The sequence below is a fragment of the Schistocerca cancellata genome, chromosome 3, assembly GCF_023864275.1.
Source record: "Schistocerca cancellata isolate TAMUIC-IGC-003103 chromosome 3, iqSchCanc2.1, whole genome shotgun sequence".
NCBI lineage: Eukaryota > Metazoa > Arthropoda > Insecta > Orthoptera > Acrididae > Schistocerca > Schistocerca cancellata.
In genome coordinates this window covers 676,971,905-676,999,192 of record NC_064628.1, presented here as the reverse complement: position 1 = coordinate 676,999,192, position 27,288 = coordinate 676,971,905, and the positions used below count along the sequence as shown (strand labels likewise).

The 27,288-nt window shown below is 41.2% G+C and overlaps 1 protein-coding gene across 6 annotated transcripts in view; it reads left to right on the top strand.

Annotated features, from left to right (window-relative positions):
• Nucleotides 1–27,288, top strand: part of LOC126175656 (N-acetyltransferase 9-like protein) — a 102,749-nt gene that overhangs the window by 56,824 nt on the left and 18,637 nt on the right. For all 6 annotated transcript variants that reach the window (XM_049922562.1, XM_049922560.1, XM_049922559.1 and 3 more), the window contains one exon: nucleotides 9,390–9,530. In XM_049922562.1, the coding sequence (XP_049778519.1) occupies nucleotides 9,390–9,530 (141 nt within the window). The remainder of the gene's footprint in view (nucleotides 1–9,389; nucleotides 9,531–27,288) is intronic.

The following is a 27,288-nucleotide window of genomic DNA, read 5'->3' as shown; positions in this document are numbered from 1 at the left end:
CCAATTCCAGAGACGAAAAATGTTAATGTTGTGTTTAGAATATACACTCCTGGAAATGGAAAAAAGAACACATTGACACCGGTGTGTCAGACCCACCATACTTGCTCCGGACACTGCGAGAGGGCTGTACAAGCAATGATCACACGCACGGCACAACGGACACACCAGGAACCGCGGTGTTGGCCGTCAAATGGCGCTAGCTGCGCAGCATTTGTGCACTGCCGCCGTCAGTGTCAGCCAGTTTGCCGTGGCATACGGAGCTCCATCGCAGTCTTTAACACTGGTAGCATGCCGCGACAGCGTGGACGTGAACCGTATGTGCAGTTGACGGACTTTGAGCGAGGGCATATAGTGGGCATGCGGGAGGCCGGGTGGACGTACCGCCGAATTGCTCAACACGTGGGGCGTGAGGTCTCCACAGTACATCGATGTTGTTGCCAGTGGTCGGCGGAAGGTGCACGTGCCCGTCGACCTGAGACCGGACTGCAGCGACGCACGGATGCACGCCAAGACCGTAGGATCCTACGCAGTGCCATAGGGGACCGCACCGCCACTTCCCAGCAAATTAGGGACACTGTTGCTCCTGGGGTATCGGCGAGGACCATTCGCAACTGTCTCCATGAAGCTGGGCTATGGTCCCGCACACCATTAGGCCGTCTTCCGCTCACGCCCCAACATCGTGTAGCCCGCCTCCAGTGGTGTCGCGACAGGCGTGAATGGAGGGACGAATGGAGACGTGTCGTCTTCAGCGATGAGAGTCGCTTCTGCCTTGGTGCCAATGATGGTCGTATGCGTGTTTGGCGCCGTGCAGGTGAGCGCCACAATCAGGACTGCATACGACCGAGGCACACAGGGCTAACACCCGGCATCATGGTGTGGGGAGCGATCTCCTACACTGGCCGTACACCACTGGTGATCGTCGAGGGAACACTGAATAGTGCACGGTACATCCAAACCGTCATCGAACCCATCGTTCTACCATTCCTAGACCGGCAAGGGAACTTGCTGTTCCAACAGGACAGTGCACGTCCGCATGTATCCCGTGCCACCCAACGTGCTCTAGAAGGTGTAAGTCAACTACCCTGGCCAGCAAGATCTCCGGATCTGTCCCCCATTGAGCATGTTTGGGACTGGATGAAGCGTCGTCTCACGCGGTCTGCACGTCCAGCACGAACGCTGGTCCAACTGAGGCGCCAGGTGGAAATGGCATGGCAAACTGTTCCACAGGACTACATCCAGCATCTCTACGATCGTCTCCATGGGAGAATAGCAGCCTGCATTGCTGCGAAAGGTGGATATACACTGTACTATTGCCGACATTGTGCATGCTCTGTTGCCTGTGTCTATGTGCCTGTGGTTCTGTCAATGTGATCATGTGATGTATCTGACCCCAGGAATGTGTCAATAAAGTTTCCCCTTCCTGGGACAATGAATTCACGGTGTTCTTATTTCAATTCCCAGGAGTGTAGTTGCTTGAGTAATTTTTAAAACACAGCAGTATAAAATTCACATTAGAGTTTATTTACATCTAACCACAGACTGTATTCCTGCTTTCAAGACTTCTAGGAAACTTACCACTACAGGTACAGTAATCCTGGTCAATTCTCAACATCCAGCGACTCATACTCTTGCTGCCTTCCACTCAATGATCCATCCCCATGAGTGAAGGCAACCTCCAAATAAAATGAAATGCAATACAAAAAAATAGTGTTGAAAATGGCCATCCTTCATAATGCACAAAAAGCAGAAACAACAGGTGCATGCTCTTATTTACACTGTCCTTGACCCACCACTTCAAGAATGAAATAAATGGTGCACAGTTCCATCCTTCGGAAAAATCTCACTGGACGTAGGCAGAAAGTTTAACTCCAGGAATGTAAAAACATTTTATGTGCACTCCAGCTTTGGAAAATAAAGGAATATATAAAATAACATGTAACTGTGGCAGATTCTATATAGATCAGTCTTGCAGGGCAATAAGTACCCAGTTGAAGGAACACTACAGAATTTGGAAATTTAGAAAAGGGTGCTACCTGCTTAAAGAAGGGCATAGTTACAAGGTGAAACATGAAACATTACATCACATCCACAAAGGAAGGAAGATGAACTACCTTGCAATAATGGAAATTAATAAACACACGTCTATCAACCCAAGCTTAGTATCGATGACCAGACACAATTCCCTTACTTGCCACTTCTAACTGCAGATACTACTCATAATCCCATCCAGGCCATGTTGTATATTACCACTCTTACTCACATATCCTATTTGCCTTTATTCCAGTTACTATAATTTCTCTCGTTGTGTTTAAAAAAAAAATTACTTTGTGTAATCACAGCTGCTTCCCTCAGCTGCTTAATACCACTATTATATAATATCTCTGTTATATCTTATCTGTTTGTAAGTTATGACCTATAAAAGACAAGATTATTTTGTTTAGCCACATCTTTGGAATACGTCGCCAAAGTTTATTGTTCTGTTATTTTCTTATGTGCAACAGTTGTAATTTGTCTATAGTTCATTAGTTAATGTGTCACATCTTTTACCTTAGTTAAATAATTTTTCATTGCATTTACACTGAAACAATCCCTTTCATTTCATTCCTAATTCTAAAATTAACATTTTTCATCTCTGGAAATGGAGATATACTGTAGATGCACTAGTTTAAAATCTTTGATTCAACAAAATTTCACAGCACCACATACACATCTTTGTACGTGATGATAGCATAACAATTGAAAACAGGTTTGTGTAACAAAACATTAATATTGTAGAATATTATGCCAGTGTTGGGTGTGTTTCATTCATAATGTATAAAATATTCTACCAAGAACACAGAACATTCAAGCAATGTAAAATTTAGTATATTATTATTTTAATAATCATTCATATTAGCTAAAACTCACCATTTAATATTAATATATCATCATGATAAATGTTACTGCTTTACACTAACACATTAACATGACATACCTGAATGGGATCCTCATGGTATTTGAGCATTGAATATGTGTACCATCAGTTATAAATATGGTATGGAAAGCTCAGGCAAGTGTAACAATGTAGGAGCAAAGGAAACAGCTCACTGAATAATAAAACTGTAGAGTTGTCAGCAGGCATACAAAAAAGAATGAACTCTTTGCTAGTTTTCAGATACGCTTTTAATTTAACATTTGTCATTCCATTAAAGTTCTGGGTGATAGTGCATAACCTAGCCATCAAGAAGACAACTCACTGAATAGTAGAAGCATTGAGTAACCGAGAGGCACACAAAAAAGAATGAAAACTTTTCCTATCTTCCAGATGAAGTCTTTAATGAGCTGTAGTACACATAAAATAAATATGCAATCCTTTCCCCCACTCTACACTCCCACTATGCAGCTACATTGCCGACTACATTGTGTGTTCAGCCTGCACAATGTAGCTGCTTCCCAAGTGTGTGTGTGTGTGTGTGTGTGTGTGTGTGTGTGTGTGTGAGTGTGAGTGTGAGTGTGAGTGTGTGTATGAGAGAGAGAGAGAGAGAGAGAGAGAGAGAGAGAGAGAGAGAGAGAGAGAGAGAGAGAGAGAGAGAGAGGGGGGGGGGGGGGAAGGGAGAAGGGAGGGAACGAGGGAATGTATGTGTGCTATAGCTCATTAAAGGCTTTTTTCAAAAGCTAGCAAGCCGGGTGGACGTACCGCCGAATTGCTCAATACGTGGGGCGTGAGGTCTCCACAGTACATCGATGTTGTTGCCAGTGGTCGGCGGAAGGTGCACGTGCCCGTCGACCTGAGACCGGACTGCAGCGACGCACGGATGCACGCCAAGACCGTAGGATCCTACGCAGTGCCATAGGGGACCGCACCGCCACTTCCCAGCAAATTAGGGACACTGTTGCTCCTGGGGTATCGGCGAGGACCATTCGCAACTGTCTCCATGAAGCTGGGCTATGGTCCCGCACACCATTAGGCCGTCTTCCGCTCACGCCCCAACATTGTGTAGCCCGCCTCCAGTGGTGTCGCGACAGGCGTGAATGGAGGGACGAATGGAGACGTGTCGTCTTCAGCGATGAGAGTCGCTTCTGCCTTGGTGCCAATGATGGTCGTATGCGTGTTTGGCGCCGTGCAGGTGAGCGCCACAATCAGGACTGCATACGACCGAGGCACACAGGGCTAACACCCGGCATCATGGTGTGGGGAGCGATCTCCTACACTGGCCGTACACCACTGGTGATCGTCGAGGGAACACTGAATAGTGCACGGTACATCCAAACCGTCATCGAACCCATCGTTCTACCATTCCTAGACCGGCAAGGGAACTTGCTGTTCCAACAGGACAGTGCACGTCCGCATGTATCCCGTGCCACCCAACGTGCTCTAGAAGGTGTAAGTCAACTACCCTGGCCAGCAAGATCTCCGGATCTGTCCCCCATTGAGCATGTTTGGGACTGGATGAAGCGTCGTCTCACGCGGTCTGCATGTCCAGCACGAACGCTGGTCCAACTGAGGCGCCAGGTGGAAATGGCATGGCAAACTGTTCCACAGGACTACATCCAGCATCTCTACGATCGTCTCCATGGGAGAATAGCAGCCTGCATTGCTGCGAAAGGTGGATATACACTGTACTATTGCCGACATTGTGCATGCTCTGTTGCCTGTGTCTATGTGCCTGTGGTTCTGTCAATGTGATCATGTGATGTATCTGACCCCAGGAATGTGTCAATAAAGTTTCCCCTTCCTGGGACAATGAATTCACGGTGTTCTTATTTCAATTCCCAGGAGTGTAGTTGCTTGAGTAATTTTTAAAACACAGCAGTATAAAATTCACATTAGAGTTTATTTACATCTAACCACAGACTGTATTCCTGCTTTCAAGACTTCTAGGAAACTTACCACTACAGGTACAGTAATCCTGGTCAATTCTCAACATCCAGCGACTCATACTCTTGCTGCCTTCCACTCAATGATCCATCCCCATGAGTGAAGGCAACCTCCAAATAAAATGAAATGCAATACAAAAAAATAGTGTTGAAAATGGCCATCCTTCATAATGCACAAAAAGCAGAAACAACAGGTGCATGCTCTTATTTACACTGTCCTTGACCCACCACTTCAAGAATGAAATAAATGGTGCACAGTTCCATCCTTCGGAAAAATCTCACTGGACGTAGGCAGAAAGTTTAACTCCAGGAATGTAAAAACATTTTATGTGCACTCCAGCTTTGGAAAATAAAGGAATATATAAAATAACATGTAACTGTGGCAGATTCTATATAGATCAGTCTTGCAGGGCAATAAGTACCCAGTTGAAGGAACACTACAGAATTTGGAAATTTAGAAAAGGGTGCTACCTGCTTAAAGAAGGGCATAGTTACAAGGTGAAACATGAAACATTACATCACGTCCACAAAGGAAGGAAGATAAACTACCTTGCAATAATGGAAATTAATAAACACACGTCTATCAACCCAAGCTTAGTATCGATGACCAGACACAATTCCCTTACTTGCCACTTCTAACTGCAGATACTACTCATAATCCCATCCAGGCCATGTTGTATATTACCACTCTTACTCACATATCCTATTTGCCTTTATTCCAGTTACTATAATTTCTCTCGTTGTGTTTAAAAAAAAAATTACTTTGTGTAATCACAGCTGCTTCCCTCAGCTGCTTAATACCACTATTATATAATATCTCTGTTATATCTTATCTGTTTGTAAGTTATGACCTATAAAAGACAAGATTATTTTGTTTAGCCACATCTTTGGAATACGTCGCCAAAGTTTATTGTTCTGTTATTTTCTTATGTGCAACAGTTGTAATTTGTCTATAGTTCATTAGTTAATGTGTCACATCTTTTACCTTAGTTAAATAATTTTTCATTGCATTTACACTGAAACAATCCCTTTCATTTCATTCCTAATTCTAAAATTAACATTTTTCATCTCTGGAAATGGAGATATACTGTAGATGCACTAGTTTAAAATCTTTGATTCAACAAAATTTCACAGCACCACATACACATCTTTGTACGTGATGATAGCATAACAATTGAAAACAGGTTTGTGTAACAAAACATTAATATTGTAGAATATTATGCCAGTGTTGGGTGTGTTTCATTCATAATGTATAAAATATTCTACCAAGAACACAGAACATTCAAGCAATGTAAAATTTAGTATATTATTATTTTAATAATCATTCATATTAGCTAAAACTCACCATTTAATATTAATATATCATCATGATAAATGTTACTGCTTTACACTAACACATTAACATGACATACCTGAATGGGATCCTCATGGTATTTGAGCATTGAATATGTGTACCATCAGTTATAAATATGGTATGGAAAGCTCAGGCAAGTGTAACAATGTAGGAGCAAAGGAAACAGCTCACTGAATAATAAAACTGTAGAGTTGTCAGCAGGCATACAAAAAAGAATGAACTCTTTGCTAGTTTTCAGATACGCTTTTAATTTAACATTTGTCATTCCATTAAAGTTCTGGGTGATAGTGCATAACCTAGCCATCAAGAAGACAACTCACTGAATAGTAGAAGCATTGAGTAACCGAGAGGCACACAAAAAAGAATGAAAACTTTTCCTATCTTCCAGATGAAGTCTTTAATGAGCTGTAGTACACATAAAATAAATATGCAATCCTTTCCCCCACTCTACACTCCCACTATGCAGCTACATTGCCGACTACATTGTGTGTTCAGCCTGCACAATGTAGCTGCTTCCCAAGTGTGTGTGTGTGTGTGTGTGTGTGTGTGTGTGTGTGTGTGTGTGAGTGTGAGTGTGAGTGTGAGTGTGTGTATGAGAGAGAGAGAGAGAGAGAGAGAGAGAGAGAGAGAGAGAGAGAGAGAGAGAGAGGGGGGGGGGGGGGAAGGGAGAAGGGAGGGAACGAGGGAATGTATGTGTGCTATAGCTCATTAAAGGCTTTTTTCAAAAGCTAGCAAAAGCTTTTATTGTTTTTTGTGTGCCTCTTGATGACTCAGTGGTTCTACTATTCAATGAGCTGTCTCCTTTATGCCTAGATGATGTATTATCAGCTAAAATTTTAATGCAGAAACAAATGTTAAATGATCTGCTACAGTACGCTATCTAGGCAGCAGGTCAAATTTCTATACCAGCAAATAAAAATAAAATTGACAAGTCCCCTATGTCACAGTCTTTTATTGTGCGTTGCATGTTATATGATAACTATTTGATTTGACTTAATGAGAGAAAAATTTAGTTTTGCCTATGATTTTAAAATTTATAATATAATTATACACATCATGTGTCCAGTAGGAGCAAACTAGTTTGATTTTTGACTTGGTAAGAGGCACTTGTTCATTGTGGCATTCATTCTCAAACATTTGAAAAACATGTGTTGCCACTTTGATGTTTATTATTAAGGAAAAGGCACTATCAATGTAGTCTCAGTAGGCCAGACTTTGAAAATGAACTTGTAAGGTTTGAATCTAATCACCTAATACAAATACTGCAGCTGTTGATGGACTCATTAATAAATGCTTTAAGAAATTTAATAATCTTTCTGGGCCCCTGTCAAGAAAATATTGAAACTGAAAAACCTTGTACTTTATGAATTTGCATGGTGTGAAAAGTTTTCGCTGACTAATTTCACTGTCTAATCTTAAACTTTGAACTTCATAAATAATGAGAAACTTCCATCCTTCATTGATTTCTCTACATTTCATTCAATGGCCATCACATTCGTGACTTACGGAAGACTAAAGGTGACTGAGCTTCTGGCATCTGCATTGCTACAATGTTCATCTGTCCAAAAAGTTGATAAATTGATTTTATGAAGTATAAGCAATGTGAGGGCAGTAAAACTATGATGGCAGTTCGAGCTATCAACAGCTATGCATTTGACGAGTCAGTTGTGAGCAAGCAGTGTTAAGTAGTAGATGTATGACAATAGTATGTCCATGTTGTGTCACAAACCTCTCTAAATAAACTGTTCAAGACATTCTTCAGAATGTTTTAAAGAAGAGAAAAGTGAGTGCAAAGTTTGTACTGCACGTCTTGCCTCCCTAGCAAAAACAACAAAGCATAGATACCTGGCAATACTTGATTGAAATGCCAAATGCAGACATTTCTTTTCTGGAAAAAAATCATCAAGGGTAACAAGACTTGGTGTTTTCAGTACGAACCTACCGGGTCAATCCATCTTGATTGAAATACCAAATGCAGGCAATTTTTTTTCTGGAAAAAATAAATCATCGAGGGTAACAAAACTTGTTGTTTTCAGTACGAACCTACCAGGTCAATCCAAATGAAGTGGTCCAGTGATGTTTGCTTGACCATTTTTAAATATTTTAATTTTTTATATATGTGGTTGACCTATATTTGAGAAGTTCAAAACAGTTTTTTAAAATAATTTATCTTGCACCTTTACTGGATGGTGGCCATTTTTATTTGTAGGCACGCAACGATTTTTCAGTCTGGAGACATTAGCGAAAATTTGAATATCTCTGCACTGGGTTAAGTTACAGCATTGCAATTTACATGATTCTTCTTAGAAAAGTGTCCTCTACAACATTGTCTGTTACACAAAGTACCCTAAATTCAAAAATAACCAGTCAAAACGACTTCCAGTTTGGTATCACAATTTTCAAAAATCCACTTTTTAGGCCCAAAAAGTAACGAACAAGGAGTGATCTATGAGTGTCTATTTTTTCCTATAGTCAGATATCATACACTACTAGCGTCATATAGAGCAAGAACACTTACGAATGTTTCCTTAATTTTTCACGAATTTTTGAAATTTGAAAATTTTCATTTTTTGAAAATTTTCATTTTTTGAAAAGTTTGGGGTTAGTTATCTCAGGCGGGACTGAGTATAAAAATATGATTTTTGCACAGTTTGTACCCCTATATGATAGCTACGTACTGTAAAAATTACATTGATATCTGACAGTGAACAAAGATATGAATTTTAGAAAATGAGGAAATAATTCACACCACAAAATGACAAAGTGCAAAAATTAACATGAAAGGTCAACGCTTTGACTGTGCATTGTACCCAAATGGGCGGAGGGGGAGGGTTTGCAGTATAGAACACTTGATGCATTAGAACCATCATCTTCACTTTTCTGAGCTGAAAGACTGGTATGGCTTGTCAGATAAAGAAGGGTTGAGGAGATGCATGCTAAGATGCTAGTGAAACCAATTAGTGTCACATACTTTTTCTTGGAATATCACTCTTTTATATTTGCTCATTGTCAGCTCTGACACTTAATACATATTAATTCACGTGCTTCAACATGAATTCTAAAATATGTGTGATATTTGTAAAAAGATCTAAATACTTGAATGTATATTTTATATGCTCATGTAAATCAAGCTATTTACAGTGCTATTTTTAAATAATTTAACTTTGTTCTCACTTAGGTTCCATGGTGGGAGATACAAATCTGTTTCTTCAAGAACCTGAAGACAGTCAGTCAGCAGAAATTGAAATAATGATTGCTGAAGAAAAAGCCAGAGGCAAGAAATATGGCTGGGAAGCAACTTTATTGATGCTGTGTTATGGTATGCTATTTTACTTCACATGTTATGCATTGCTTTTATTACTATTAATATTACTGAAAATAATATGATGTTGGGTGGGAATATGAATTCATTGTGAAAAAATGTGACAGGAAATCACTTGATTACAAGTTCAGAGTCCATACATGAAGAATCTGCCATTTTGGTGCCAGTATCATTAATAAATATGCATGATCACATTTACAAATCCCCTATTCTTAGCAGTTAGTGAGACATTCACAAAATTATATTCACTTGGCATATAATACTGATGAGCTCTCAGTTTTGAAGTGAACAACTACACTCATGTGGCACAGTATTTAAACAATTCATCTATATCTCCAAAAGGCTTTGTGTCTGCACATGATGTTTTACCTCTTTCCTTTCTAGTGGATAGTAAAAATGTATCCCTCTAAACCAGATGTTTACACAGGCCACTGATGCAAAGCATTATAGGCACTAAAAAAGGAAAACCCAGGATGGAATAATGACAGTATTATGAAAAGGATAGCTTGCTACTAACCAAATAGTGGAGATGCTGACTCACAGACAAGCAAAACAAAAGACAGTTAAACAAGTAAGTTTTAGGCCAAAAGACCTTCTTCTGAAATAGAAAAAAAAACCACACTCATTCATGCAAGTGCAACTCGCACACACTGTCACTGGCAGCCTCCCGGGGAGCGGGAGGGGGGGTGGGGTGGGGGGGGGGGTGGGGGGGGGGGTAGAACAGGAGAAAAATAAAAAGACTGTGTACTGTGTGCATTGGTGGAATAGAAAAGCTGTGTACTGCTAGATTAGGTACAGGCAACAGGACAGGAGGGTGAAGTGCAATGACGAACAAAAGTTGAGGCAAGGTGGGTTACAGGACTGTAGGATCAATTGCAGGAGAGTCCCCACACGTGCAATGCAGAAAAAATGGTGTTGGTGGGAGGGGTCCAGATAGCACAGGCTGTGAAGCAGTCATTGAAATGAAGATCATCGTGTTGGGCCGTGTGCTCAGCAACTGTTTGGTCCAGCTGTTTCTTGACTACAGTTTGTCGGTGGCCATCCATGTGGATGTACAGTTTGTTGACTGTCATGCCCACATAGAACACAGCCCAGTTGTTGCGGCTTAGCTTGTAGATCACATGACTGGTTTCACAGGTAGCCCTGCCTTTGATGGGATGGGTGATGCTCGTGAATGGATGGGAGTAGGTGGTAGTGGGAGGCTGTATAGGACAGGTCTCGCTTCTAGGTCTATTGCAGGGATATGAGCCATGAGACAAGGGCTTGAGGGCAGGGGTTGAGTAGGGATAGATGAGGATACTTTGTAAGTTTAGTGGGTGGCACAATAGCACTGCGGGAGGGTTTGGGAGAATTGTGGGTAAGACATTTCTCATTTCAGGGCACGATGAAAGGTTGTGAAAACCCTGGCAGAGAATGTGATTCAACTGCTCCAGTTCTGGATGGTATTGAGTCATGAGGGGAATTTTCCTCTGTGGCTGCGTGGTGAGACCTTGGGAAGTAGTGGGTAACTGGAGAGATAAGGCATGGGAGATCTGTTTTTTACAAGGTTGGGAGGGAAATTACAGTCTGTGATGGCCACAGGTAGCTAGGCTGTATGGAAGGGACTTCTTGGTATGGAATGGTAGGCAGTTGTTGAAGTGGATGTAGTGCTGGTGGTTGCTAGATTTCATATGGACAGAGGTACTGATGTAGCCATCTTTGAGGTGGAGGTCACCATCTAGGAAGGTGACTTGCTGAATTGAGGAGGACCAGGTGAAGCGAACGGGGTGGGGGGGGGGGGCGGCAAATGGTGTGGTTGTGGAGGAGTCTGGACAGTGTGTCTTCACCCTCGATCCAGATCGTAAAGATGTCATCAGTGAATCTGAAACAGGTGAGGCACTTGGGATCCTGTGTGGTTAAAAATGATTTCTCTAGATGCCCCGTGAGTAGGTTGGCATAGGATGGTACTATGTGGGTGTCCATTGATGTACCACAGATTTGTGTGTAGGTGATGCCTTCAAAGGAGAAGTAATTGTGGGTGAGGGTATAGCTGGCCCCAGTCCTAAGCATCACCCATCCCACCAAAGGCAGGGCTACCTGTGAAACCAGTCACATGACCTGCCTGAGCATGACAACCAACAAGCTGCCTGCCTGTATGAATGACCACCGACAAACTACAAACTGGGCCAAGAAACAGCTCGACTACCCACTTGCCAAGCACGCTGCCAAACATAAAATTCTTCATTTCAATGACTGCTTCACAGTATATGCCATCTGGATCCTTCCTACCAACATCAGCTTTTCTGAGTTACGCATTTGGGAACTCTCCCTGCAATTTTGTGTAATTACCCTGAGGATCTCTTTTGTATAGGCTGTATTGTTATTTACTGACCCTAGCAGTATTTGAATTCATCTGTTCACCGAAATGTCTTGTATGTTGTTTATTATACAGATGGAAAGCTCATTGTTCCCAGAACCTACCAGCAAATACCATCTTGTAACACCTCATAACGTGACCCCTCATTCAACATACCAAGTGGACATACCATTAAAGCCATTCTACATTTTCTTATGATCAGGCAGCTATTTTACTTTCATTTTTATAACAGCATCATCAGCTAACAGTCTAAAAATGCTGGTAGGTACACCTGATTAATCACAAACTGCAAATATTAGCTAGCAGTGCTACTTCACTTTTCTGGGGCAAACCCAATGTCAGTTTTGGTTTTGTTGAACATTCACTATCCATTATAACATAATGGATATTGTTTCTTAAAATTCTTTGAGCAAATCATGTATGTGATCATGTCTTGTCTACCTGCTGACATTGTGGTTTTGTGTTAGTTTCCATCTTTCTAGATTTCAAACAGGCATCAATTTTTTCACCTGCACCTAATATTTCGTGTGTGAAAACAGCAGACTGTGTTTCACACAAACAATTTTACCTGAATGCTTGCTGATTCTTTGACATAGGTTTCTTTCCTTCCAGCAACCAATGGGAATTAGTGATACTGGACTGTAAATCTGTGTATTTGTTCTCTTACAGTATTTATATTAAAAAATGACTTGCATTCTATGCAATATAAGGATGATTTGTAGCTAATCCCTTGCTCTTCAATGGTTCGGAAAGATCAGGCCTATTTGTAAAGTAGGAGTTCTAAAATATTTATGTTATGTGCAGATTGCTGGACTAGTTTTCCAAGGCAGTTGTCTTGTATGTTAAGCAGTCCTTTGCAAGATTATGCATACAATACAATCAAGTCTTCCCAGTGTATTAAGGGAAACATTCCCTGTGGGAAAAATATATCTAAAAACAAAGATTCTGTAACTTACCAAATGAAAGCATTGGTACATTGATAGAAACAATAACAAACACACACACACAAATTTCAAGCTTTCGCCACCCACGGTTGCTTCATCAGGAAAGAGGGAAGGAGAGGGAAAGACGAAAGGATGTGGGTTTTAAGGGCAAGGATAAGGAGTCATTCCAATCCTGGGAGCGGAAAGACTTACCTTGGGGGCAAAAAGGGACAGGTATACACTCGCGCACTGCGCGCGCGCGCGCGCGCACACACACATATCCATCCGCACATAACAGGCACAAGCAAACATATGTTAAGGCAAAGAGTTTGGGTAGAGATGTCAGTCGAGGCGGAAGTACAGAGGCAAAGATGTTATTGAATGACAGGTGAGGTATGATTGACGGCAACTTGAAATTAGCGGAGGTTGAGGCCTGGTGGGTAACGGGAAGAGAGGATATATTGAAGGGCAAGTTCCCATCTCCGGAGTTCTGATAGGTTGGTGTCAGTGGGAAGTATCCAAATAACCCGGACGGTGTAACACTGTGCCAAGATGTGCTGGTCGTGCACCAAGGCATGTTTAGCCACAGGGTGATCCTCATTACCAACAAACACTGCCTGTGTCCATTCATGCGAATGGACAGTTTGTTGCTGGTCATTCCCACATAGAAAGCTTCACAGTGCAGGCAGGTCAGTTGGTAAATCATGTGGGTGCTCTCACACGTGGCTCTGCCTTTGATCGTGTACACCTTCCGGGTTACAGGACTGGAATAGGTGGTGGTGGGAGGGTGCATGGGACAGGTTTTACACTGGGGGCGGTTACAGGGGTAGGAGCCAGAGGGTAGGGAAGGTGGTTTGGGGATTTCATAGGGATGAACTAAGAGGTTACGAAGGTTAGGTGGACAGTGGAAAGACTCTCTTGGTGGAGTGGGGAGGATTTCGTGAAGGATGGATCTCATTTCAGGGCAGGATTTGAGGAAGTCGTATCCCTGCTGGAGAGCCACATTCAGAGTCTGATCCAGTCCTGGAAAGTATCCTGTCACAAGTGGGGCACTTTTGGGGTTCTTCTGTGGGAGGTTCCGGGTTTGAGGAGATGAGGAAGTGGCTCTGGTTATTTGCTTCTGTACCAGGTCGGGAGGGTAGTTGCGGGATGCGAAAGCTGTTTTCAGGTTGTTGGTGTAATGGTTCAGGGATTCAGGACTGGAGCAGATTCGTTTGCCACGAAGACGTAGGCTGTAGGGAAGGGACCGTTTGATATGGAATCAGCCCCTATACCAGTTCCAAACTGAGCAATCAATAGCCCTCACCCGCGTAATCCTTGAGCTATACATCAACTCAGCCAATGAACACACCCGTCAACTCCTATCCTTAATAAAAGTCCTCAATCTTTCCTCTCCCACATCCACACCGGCTGTTCAGAGCATCCTCCTACAGGCCAACCGCAAATTAGAAAAGCATGCCACCCTCAACCGCAAAAAACTATCCAATCTCCTGGTTTCCCACCTCCGGAAAGGCAACTCACTCACCCTCCACAACCTTTCCAACAAACATCAACCTCCTCTCATTGCACACAAACCCAGTCTCTCCCATCTACTCAGTCTCCCACTTCCAGCTCCACTTCTCCCAAAACCTCAGAATTCTAATCAACACAATCTGGAACCACAACACCGCAATTCAGAAGTTAACTTTTTCTCCAAACCTCTCTCCCAATCCAAAACCTCTGTCATATCCAAAGGCCTCACCTTCAGCCCTACTCCCAGATTCAACCAAACAGCCCTCATCAAAGATTTACTGTCCTACACTCGTACTCTCTGCTGGAAATATCACTTTGCCACGAAGAAAAATAACCGTGATCTTACTCCTAACGATCCAACTCCCCAAGACACTATCCAAATTGAACCCTGCCTGGAACAGTTCCGTCCTCCGTCACAGCGGGACCCACCCACTCTTCCTCAAAATCACCCTCTCCAAACCTTCCAGGAATTTCTCACTTCCAGCCTTGCCTCTCAATCCTTCTTGAAAAACCTTAATCCTGTTCCCAACATCATCACAGCTGAAGCCCAGGCTATCTGTGGTCTGAAGGCTGACCGATCAATCGTCATTCTTCCGGTGGACAAGGGTTCCACAACCGTGGTACTTAATCGTCGGGAGTATGTGGCTGAGGGACTGCGTCAGCTTTCAGACAACACTACATACAAAGTTCAACACCTTCAACCCGCTACATGCAGTCCCCCATCCTTCATCAAAGACACCAACCACTTTCTCGAATGCCTGGAATCCTTACCCAATCTGTTATCCCCGGAAACCATCCTTGTACACAAATATCCCGCACGTCCAGGGCCTCGCTGCGATGGAGAACTTCCTTTCACACCAATCACCGGCCACCCTACCTAAAACCTCTTTCCTCATTACCTCATTACCTTCATCCTAACTCACAACTTCTTCACTTTCGAAGGCCTGACATACCGGCAATTAAAGGGAACAGCAATGGGTACCAGGATGGCCCCCTCGTACGCCAACCTATTTATGGGTCGCTTAGAGGAAGACTTCTTGGTTACCCAGGCCTGCCAACCCAAAGTTTGGTACAGATTTATTGATGACATCTTCATGATCTGGACTCACAGTGAAGAACAACTCCAGAATTTCCTCTCCAACCTCAACTCCTTTGGTTCCATCAGATTCACCTGGTCCTACTCCAAATTCCATGCCACTTTCCTTGACGTTGACTTCCATCTGTCCAATGGCCAGCTTCACACATCTGTCCACATCAAACCCACCAACAAGCAACAGTACCTCCATTATGACAGCTGCCACCCATTCCATATCAAACGGTCCCTTCCCTACAGCCTACGTCTTCGTGGCAAACGAATCTGCTCCAGTCCTGAATCCCTGAACCATTACACCAACAACCTGAAAACAGCTTTCGCATCCCGCAACTACCCTCCCGACCTGGTACAGAAGCAAATAACCAGAGCCACTTCCTCATCCCCCCAAACCCAGAACCTCCCACAGAAGAATCCCAAAAGTGCCCCACTTGTGACAGGATACTTTCCGGGACTGGATCAGACTCTGAATGTGGCTCTCCAGCAGGGATACGACTTCCTCAAATCCTGCCCTGAAATGAGATCCATCCTTCACGAAATCCTCCCCATCCACCAAGAGTGTCTTTCCGCTGTCCACCTAACCTTCGTAACCTCTTGGTTCATCCCTATGAAATCCCCAAACCACCTTCCCTACCCTCTGGCTCCTACCCTTGTAGCCGCCCCCAGTGTAAAATCTGTCCCATGCACCCTCCCACCACCACCTACTCCAGTCCTGTAACCCGGAAGGTGTACACAATCAAAGGCAGAGCCACGTGTGAGAGCACCCACGATTTACCAACTGACCTGCCTACACTGTGAAGCTTTCTATGTGGGAATGACCAACAACAAACTGTCCATTCGCATGAATGGACACAGGCTGACAGTGTTTGTTGGTAATGAGGATCACCCTGTGGCTAAACATGCCTGGGTGCACGGCCAGCACATCTTGGCACAGTGTTACACCGTCCAGGTTGGAAATTTTTTTATTATATACAGATGAAAGCCACACTTAAATACTACTTTTCTACATAGTTGCCATTTAAATTAAGGCACTTATCGTAGCGATGGACGAGCTTGGAAATTCCTTCGTCATAAAATTCGGCCACCTGGCCTTCAACTACGTGGTTACCTCTTCTTGAAGCTGTGCATCATCATCAAAACGCTGCATAGCCAACCACTTCTTCATTGCTAAGTGGAAGTTGCTCGGTGCCAGGTCGGGACTGTACGGCGGATGAGGAAACAACTCCCACTTAAAAGATTTGAGAACTTCACGAGTGGCATTTGCCGTGTGGGCCCGGGCGTTGTCATGAATCGGCAAGAACTTTGAGCTCAACTTTCCCCGGCGCTTGTTTTGTATTGCTCTTCTGAGGTTGTGCAGAGTTTGGCAATACCTTTGAGCTTTCCAGGAAACCCACAAAAATCACACCTTTTCTGTCCCAAAAGAGGTAACCAAGTGGTTGAAGGCACAGGCGGCCGAATTTTATGACAAAGGAATTTCCAAACTCATCCATCGCTACGATAAGTGCCTTAATTTAAATGGCAACTATGTAGAAAAGTAGTGTTTAAGTGTGGCTTTCATCTGTATATAATAAAAAAAATTTCCAATACTTTATTTATTTTTAATTCCAAAACGTAATGTATTTTGTGGATAGTCCTCGTATATCCTCTCTTCCCATTACCCACCAGGCCTCAACCTCCGCTAATTTCAAGTTGCCGCCGATCATACCTCACCTGTCATTCAATAACATCTTTGCCTCTGTACTTCCGCCTCGACTGACATCTTTACCCAAACTCTTTGCCTTTACATATGCCTGCTTGTGTCTGTTGTGTGTGTGTGTGTGTGTGTGTGTGTGTGTGTGTGTGTGTGTGTGTGTGTGTGTGTGTGTGTGTGTGTACGCGCGCGCAAGTGTATACCTGTCCCTTTTTCCCCCCAAGGTAAGTCTTTCTGCTCCTGGAATTGGAATGACTCCTTATCCTGTCCCTTAAAACCCACATCCTTTCGTCTTTCCCTCTTTCCTGATGAAGCAACCGTGGGTTGCGAAAGCTTGAAATTTGTGCGTGTGTTTGTTTGTGTTTGTTATTGTTTCTATCAACGTACCAACGCTTTCGTTTGGTAAGTTAGAGGTTTTTTTTTTCTGTACTGTGAATTTTGGGCTGTCTTTAAGTAACTCTGTGACTTACTCTGGTGATAAGTAGGAGCATATGACTAATAAAGTTATTCCACCCTTTGGTTACTCTTGTCCATAAGAGTTCATAGTTGGCATCATTTTGGACCTTGTTAGTCCTAATGTTTTTGTTTGTTGCTATAAACACTGTATCTCTTAGGAAGTCTAATCTATATTTCATTATGTACGTTCCACATATTGTTGGAAATTTCCCTGCTTTCTTCTTTGTATTTCAATCAACTCTTGTGTGTTAGTGTTATGTGAATGAGATTGTTTTCTGCAAAGAAGCTAGGCGTAGTTCTGAGTGTTTGCTGTAAAACCTTTGGCATTAACAACTGATATTTTAGTATACTCTCACTCTACATTCGTTATCCACTCAATTTTAACAATTGGTTTCTCATATTTCGAATTCTACTTGAGATATCAAAAGCTTTTTTGACTTACTTGGGATAACTCTTCAATTGGCAACTGGGTAATGCATGTCCGTGAGTCTCCAGCCCTGCTTGTCACAAAACAAAGCGTCTTGTTTAGGTCCTACACTTGTTAACTGACCACAGAGCATCATTTAGTTCTCGGAAGAATGCTGCTAATTATCAGCTGTGCTTAGGTGTCATGAGTGAGATGAGCAGCTGTCTTCACTATGTCTGCTAGTCTCCAGAAAGAACCGAGGACAGTGTCAGTTCCAAGGTAAGTGATGTTGTTGTTGATATATTATTTGCAATTAAATGCAGTCCATACTTCTGATTGTTCCATAGATGGCCTCATGTATTTGGCAGAAGATTCCTCTCAAGCTACGTAAAGACTGCACATTGAATTCTTTCACGAAAATAGGCCTTTACATAGTTAAAGATTAAGCTGCTTTCCTAGAGCGAAACAGGCAATGACCACTGGCTCCAAGTCAGTATCACCATCTGGCAGTGCATCAAATCCATTCGTGCGCATAACAGTTCAATATTCCAAGCATGATCAACTTACTGCCATCATGTGGTGAGAAGTCAAAGTATTACATGGACAGCAATGGCATGTAGTATTCTTTGGTTTGCTTTTGTGTGAGAAATGCTTAATTTCAGACTATGAGTGATGTAACTCATATGTTGTGAACCTCTGCATCCTGAAATAATGTTAACTTAAACTTTGTAATTTTAATTACTATGGACTTCATCACTGCTGCAGCAACATGATGAATTCTGTAAACTTTGATGTTTTCCGCTTTCTACTATATAACAAAAAGCACTCCCCTGAAACACCAATACATTGCTCCTTATGTTACAATATCACTTCATATACTATTCATGTTTATTTATTCATATTTATTCACTATGTCATTACATCCATTCTGTTTGACACTAATTAAAAATAGTTCTTTATGAACCTGAAAGATGATGTCAGCAAGATTGTCAGTGATGCTGCTCAACCTCCCCACCCCCACCCCGTTACTCCAAGCTGGGGTGCTGCAGCAGGAAACACTGTCGACCCAGCAGGTACTGCGAAGCACAGTAAAGCTACTATCATCATCTCACCTTGAAGACATTTGGCGTCCATCCATACAAGTTCGCATGCACAAACAATAACAAAACTTCTGAACAGTTTGTGATTTGAAAGTATTTAGCTAAGAAAAATACTTGTAACTGTCACAACCATCATTAATCAGTTAAGTAGACATTATGTAATGTACCACTTTACCAAATTGATATGTTACACCACAGGCAACATGAAAACCTGGCAATGGTGCATTTGTAACCATAGGACACTATCCTGCCACTTCCCTAATTCACAGCAACTGGCCCTGTGAAACAAATTTTTGTGACCAGTAGCCACCTTCCACAAGTATTCACAATTCATAACTTCACCTATTGGCACAAGTAGCACATTGACAAAATGAATCTATGCTATAAAATTCATACACAATAGCCATTGGATGTCTGTTTCCACTGTAATAATAACTGTGATTGGCTCAACTTCCTGATGCAAGTTTTTCAGTTGACACCACTTCGACATTTTGCGTGTCCCTAAGCTGATTTGTTTCCACTCACAGATCGGTAATACAAATCAGTGAACAAAAATGATTTACTGAAACTGAGTACTGTGGTCATCTGCCACTGCTAAAGCTTCCATTACTATATGATTTAAGAGATGACTGTAGCAAGTTTTTGTTTTGTCATGAGAGCAGAATCTGCCTATTGATAGTTATTTTCAAATGCACTGTTACCTGGAGAATAACAGCTACTGGAGTGTTAAAGAAATATACAGTTTCGACTCTGAGCACTGTGTTGTGGGGAGGTAAAGTCTACAGTGACCATCCCCACCTGATGCTTGTTTGTGAAACACTGAACAGTGCTGAATGCAACATGATCATCACGCAGTCCATTCTGTAGCAATTTCTAAAATGTCTGGGAGGTGTCTTATAGCAGAATAATGTTCATTCACACACTTCTCATACTACACAACAATCTTCCATAGATGTCCTGTAGCTCCAATGGTCAGCACAATCAGTAGTCCTGTTCCCCATTTAGCAGGTTGTGGGGACATGATAGGATGACATGTGGTATGATCTGCGTTACTAGCAACATTCATCAACCAGTTGTGATGAGAAGTAGAAGCAGCATGGAACAATGTCTCTCAAGATGATGACAATTTTGTGACCATCTCTATGCACAATTTCAACACTGCATTGTACCTGGAGATAGTGACAAGATACTGAAATTGTTGCTCTAGATGCTCTATCCACTCCTGTATGATCTTATGATTATGATTGTATACATCATACAACATGTATAACATATTCATCTGCATTGGACCACTGCTTCAAGGTCCCCCAACCCCCCACCCCACTAATGTGTAATGCTTTAGGATGGCTGACAACCTCAGTATCTGAAACCATTCATTCAGTACATGGGACAGTATAGTGAGGGAGGGAGAGGGGAAAGAGCATGTCAGTAGCAGAGAAGACTAACTTCCTTCTGTCATTTTTATAGGAGACACACCTTCAAACGTAAAAGTAACTTTGGATGCACCTCAAGGGAGCGTTATAGGACTGGTACTTTTCACAATATGTATAAATGACCTAGTGGATAACGTTAGAATTCCAGAAAGATTTTTGCTGGTGATGCATATTACACCAGGTGATTCATAAAGAAAGAACATTTCAGTTGTTTATTACAGACAAACTATAAAAGATACAAACACATTGCTCATGTCACTGGATAGAGGGAAATACAAAGTTTTGACACAGCTGTGCTGCTGTTTGTTTGTAGCTACATGGTGACTACACCACAAGAGAAAATAATTTTTGTGTGTTGGAATTTTGCACAAAGTCAATCCATTGCTCAAACGCAACATGCATTTTGCCATCAATTCAGCAAGAAGCCGCCTCTGCACAAACAGATGTATGACTGGCATACAAAATTCTTGTAAGTTGGTTGCATATGCAAAGAGAGGAGCTCTGGTCAGCCACTCATGTCTGATGAAAATGTTGAGTGTATCTGAGATGCATTCATACAGAGTCCTCAGAAGGCCACAAGACAGGCAGGCCAGGAGCTTCAACTTCCTCAGACAACAGTGTGTTTTGTTCTGAAACAACACCTGCATATGACTCCTTGATAGTTGCAGTTACTGCAGCAATTGCGTCCATGACCATAACAGAAGATGCAAATTCTGCAGGAAATAGCAGAAGACACTTTATTCAAACGACTTATGTTTTTGGACAAATCAACATTTCATTTATCATGTAAAGTAAACCTACATATTGTAAGTATATGGGCGTCACAAAATCCTGGAATTGTCATCGAGACTCACAGAAATTGAATGCATTTTCTGCCATGTCTGTTCACAAAGTTTATAGACTTTTCCTTTTGGGGAGAAAACTGACAGGAATGTCGTACCTGGATAGGCTACAAAATTGGTTGTTTCCTCAATGTCACAAAGATACCAGTGATTTCATTTTTTGCATGATAATGCAGTGCCTCACTTTCACCTTGAGGTGGGGCATTATCTTAACACCACCATCCCACAACATTGGACTGGAAGAGGTAAATAACAACAACATCTTGTTCACTGCTTTTGCCATGCCAGGTCACCAGACTTCACACCTCATGATTTTGTTCTGTTGGGGTAAATAAAAGACAGTCTTTGTCCCACCTATAGCAGCTACTCTTCAAGTGCTGAAACATCAAATTGTTGAAGCTGTTGATTCAATAAACTGGTACCTGTTGATTTGGGTGTGGAATGAAATGGAGTACATGTTTTGAGTGCATGGTATTAGTGTCTGTGCAAACACAAAACTCTGAGCCTTCCTCTATCCAGTGACGTGTGTAATGTGTTTGTCTTTCATTGTTTGTCTTAAAAAAAAAAAGACTCTTCTTTCTTTTTGAATCACCCTGTCTGTAGAAAAGTGTAGTGAAATGCAGGAAGACTTCAGAGAATCTATGTTTGGTGCAGGAGTTGGCAGTTGACCATCAACATAAACAAATGTAATGTATTGCGCATTAAAGACCCATTATTATAAGATTGCAGAACAATCATTGGCAGCATTTCCATTTATTAAAAATCTAGGAGTATATGTAGAGAGCTAGTTAAAGTACAAAGGAAGATCCTTGTTTGACCAATATTTGAATATTGCATGGTGTACATACAGAGGAGTGAAGTGGAATGACCACATATAAAACTAATTACAGGTAAGGCAGATCCACACAGATTCCTCAGGATGTTAGTCCATCCGCAAAGGAGGTAGCTTACAAACCCTTGTATATTGCTCATCAGTCTGGGATCTGTACCTGATGGGATAGATAAAAGAAGTAGAGAATATCCAAAGAGCATCAGGTTCATTTAATAAGAGCAAAAGTGTCATGAGGATGCTCAGCCTCCTGCAGTGGGAGACATTACAAGCGAGGCATCATGGTGAGGTTTACTATTAAAATTCCAAGAATGTACTTTCCTAGAAAAGTCAGCTAATATATTGATCCCTGTTGCAAGTATCTCGCAAAAGTCCAAGAAAGAAAAATAAAGAGATTTTAGCCCACAGGGGGCAGTGGTGCACAAAGCACCATCCATCACACACCATAAAGTGGTTTGCGGAGTACAAATGTAGGGATAGAAATCTTAACCATCCATAGACAGTGATAAAACCACCCAAATTATATGAATTTCCCAAGACACATAAGGAATGGATGTTACTGTGGTTAGTAATAAGCACTATCAAGTTATCTTATTTGTTGTTTATTGTAAAGTATGATTTTTAATGGCTTTTCTTCCCCAACTAAAATACAGAATTCTTCAAAAATAATCATCTGATTTTACTAGATTATACCTTGTACATGAACGAAGATAGAATGAGGGAAACCAAACTTCCGCCTAGGCTAACAATTTTTCATTTTCGAAAGAACCATCTGATATTACAAGGATATATGTTTTATATGCGTGCTCATGAAACGGTGGGGGAACTTTTCAAAATAAGGTTTAGGGTAATGGGTAAGCAAACTATCTGCACCAGCAATGTCCCTACCACCAATAACATGAACCATCAACTTACAACTGGCAGAAAGGTAAACATGTAGTTTCAATGAACACATTAAAAATTTACTCCAAGTTCATATCTTCATTGTGAATAAAAATAGTCTCTGACGTGTTCAGACGAATCTTTGTGAAGCACACTACATAATGTATTTCTCTGCATTTGCTTCTTTCAGCACTGTACACTTTGTGCTTTGTTTTCTAACTTACTTAAACCTATAAAACTTATGGTTTCATAATTTCTGTAAAACTGGACTTTTAATGCAATATGAATTTCCTTCCATAGGCATTTTCTTACTTTTTTGAATAAAAGATAATTGTTTGAGGGCAAATGTAAAGAATGGAATTGGTGAAATAGCAGTTTGAAACTCATGGTCATACCACTTCAGAACTGCAGTTCAAGGTTATAAAATAGTAATGCACTAATGTGTAGTGACAAAAATTGTTCCTTGGCAATGTGAACAGTTTTATTTTTTATTTTTAGCAGATATTGTATCATTAAATTGACACAAAAACAGAAAATTTTACCAAAGATTTTGCATCTGTTCATATGGCAGTGCTTAGCATCCATTGAGTTTTACATGTTTCTGTCCTCAATGTTCCATTGGCACTTGGTGGAATGCTGTGAAACTGAATAGACTGTCCCACAAGGTCATTATCACATTCGTGCGTAACTCTCGAGACCGTTACTGTCCTTCAGTCATCAGCACATCATCTCACTGATTTTCTCAGGCAGTCAAAGTAGAAAAACTTTCAGTTTAAAATGTGTTCTACTTTATTGGATGTTGCTCCACAGAACTGAAGGAATGGCATGTGCTGATTGTCTTTGTTTCCCCTTTCATGTTACATTTTATTGTGTGTTCATAACTGTCTTTCAATTTATGCATTTTTCATTAATATTGCTCATGAAACTATTGATTCCAGTGCACCCACACTTCATGATCGTATCAGTTCTTTATGACATATTCACTCTTCAGTGCTACACATTGGTGACTGATGTATGACTTGGAGGAGACCTTGATTTTTAGGAATCTGCATATGCCTGTTCAGGGAATATTTATCTCAAAAATTAACTCTTCATTCTGGAAATACCTGCCACACAATGGTTTCTTCAGTCAAAGAAAGACGAAGAAGACATCATCGGGCATTTCAGGAGAATATGGGGGGGGGGGGGGGGGGCTGAGGCAAAATTTGATAGCTGAAAGAAGGAGCATGTTTGTGTTTTCTGGGCTGAGGTCTTGTAGTGGGGCAACACCATCCTTGGACAGTTTCCCATCACACTTTGTCCCTGCAGTCTTTTGTAAACTCGGGACATTTTGGTAGGATACTCATATGATGGTTTGTCAGCTATGAATATAATTGATTAGTGTTATACCATGGCAGAGCCAAAAATACTCAGTGTCAACTTGCCCAGTGATGGTTGGGAGTTCACCTTTTTCAGTGGTGGTGAATCCACATTTCCACATCTTACTCTGCACCTTTCTCTCAGGTCATAGTGAAACACCCAGCACAATGGTGATTAGGTTGTTAAAGAAGTCATCTGGATCGGACTGACACAACTGCTTCAGTCTTCCTTTTTTTACCTCAAGTCTGCAAGCTTTTCGAATGGTTATGAGTAGTTATGAAACCAGGCAGGCAGCTGTCTTTGTTGTGTTCAAAAAGTTGTGCACTTGTTGAAAACTGATGCATGAATGGCCCGACATTTTGTTCTTTGTCCTTCAGACTTGGTTGACCACACTAGAACTGTCTACACCATCTAGCTGCTTCATCGTTTGAGAGTAAATAGTTGCAGTACACCTCCACCAATGCACAATGGGTTTATACAGGGCGTATACGCGGACAAGGAAAAAAAATTCTTGGATTTCCCAGTTAAAATTACATGTTCTCCCATGTGAAATTACATTTTTCCATGTTAAGTGACAGTTTACTTTTCCTTGAAACTGTAATACTTATCAATCCATTGCATTGTTATGGTTTTATACACTGGCATAGAATTTCCCGGCACTTTACAAAACAAAACTTAGGGGAAAAAAACATGTTTTGGGAAGATCTGTGAGGTGCAGCAACATGTATGCTGCATATTTTCGTACTAAGGAAGTATAAATTCGAATTTCACCAAACACCACATGTTACTTTCGGAAGCATTAAAATCGTGATTTCAATGTGCTTCTGTAAGCCAGTCATAGCTCGTTTCACGTGATCTCGCCAGCCGATGATGGCGGATATTCAGAGCCCAGGACACTTGATGTAGTCAGCGAAATGCAACTTCACTGTGAAGTAGCACGTCCACACAATTAGGAAAATTTAATGGTTTAACATAACATAGTTTTGCTACAAGAAAAACAAAGCTTGCACATATAATATTGGCCTTGAAGATTAACAAGCTGCAACAGAATCTAAGCTTTCACATATAATGTTGATCTTTTGCGTGATGTATCTTAAAGTGTAACAGCACAAAAATGTACCAGTAACATTTTAATAACAACATAAATGATTAATATCTTGCTTGAAATTCTTCTAATGGTCATCCTAAAATAATAATTGATTTTGAGAGTCAAATGCTGTGTGATTTAAGAAATTCATCGTACATTTTCGCAAAAAGGAAATTTACTTTTAAGGTAACACACTTTTCAAACCACCATGCACAATATTTTCCCACGACCTTTTAGAAATAGTTTCCTTTTATCAGTTGCCAGAGGGCCAGATAATAGACGTCACTGCGCTTTTACAGCTATGATGGCGCAGGAAGACCGTATGTTTGTATGTGTAAAACATTAAAAGATCTCGCATAGCATAAAAGAAACAAGACATCAGAGGATTATCGGAATTTCGTGAACCATACTAAAATGTGTAATTCGGCTTAAAGTGAACATTCGTGTGTCCAGATTTGGATGTAAATTTTCTTGGAGTTACCAGTACTGATTGTCACATGTTTGGTTCTTTATTATGGCATAATGTCATACATGCTAGAAAATGAAACGTGCACTTGAAACTAGCCGATAGTGTGGAATTAAGTACTTTGTTTCAAATAAACGGACTGCCCTCAGAGGAAAAAATTAATAACAGCCAAGTTTCTTTAGCAAACCGACAAAAATAGCTCCATTGTTCAGCAAGGCGATAATGCTTAACTGTCAGAAAGGTGGAAATAAAATAAAATCTGAAACTAATAACTTATTTTAGCCATCCGTAATTATGTGAATAGTTTTTAATTCACTTGATGGCTCCCGGTTACAGAAATTGTTTTGTTTTCATTTGACGTGACAGCAATAAACGAAGAGGAAACAGCAAAGTCACTAAAGGTATACACAGGCCATGTGGAGACTATCCACCTCACCACAACAACTCAGACTGCTCTGTGTATCAGTCCAGGATCTACGATATTTCCGAATCACGGCAATACTACGTAATGACGCCCCCCTCCCTCCTGCATTTGAGGTAGGATGCCAAATATTAAATTGACTTTTCTGTAGTGCACATCATTCTGAAGAGTCTCATACATAACACATATGTCTTCGAAGAAATGAAAGCCATGTTATTTGGTTGTAAGTGTGCCAAAGTGCAGTGCCAGGCCTCTTCACACAGCATATTCTATCCCACGTTACTGTATTTCGCTCTGTGGAATCCAGCCGTGTACATTTTGTAATGGATGCCATCAAAATATATTCAAGACAGTGGAAATTAAAATGTCCTGTGGTGCTTCTCCTGCTCCCATGAAAAAAACCTCACAATTAATACTGGATGGGGTTATTTGTAAACGGGATAACAAGAAATCTTCGGAAAATTCGCACTCTTTATTGCCTATTAGCTAATAATGTTCTCTTTTGTGTGACATAAAATTAAATGTAGATTACATAAAAGCAGTAAAGACAAGAGACAAGCAAGGCAGCACACATTTCTTGAATCCTTAAGTCCTAGCATTTTTTCTCTCTCTGCTTGCTATGACTTGACATGACGTGCTTTCCTTTCTGCAAAAGAATCTATTACCTCACCAAAGTTTGTCAAATGTTACGCTACATGAAAAAAACGAAATCTCATTGTCTAATACTGAAAAAGCTGTTGGGTACTATTTGTATTAAGACTGACGTGGTTTCTTGAGCTGATTACGTATATTTTGTCATTGCAGCAATTACAATACATAACAAATAAACGAGACTGTTTTGGAACAAATGGTCATATAATTCACGAAGTAACAATATCCAATGCCAAGGCCTACTACAAACAA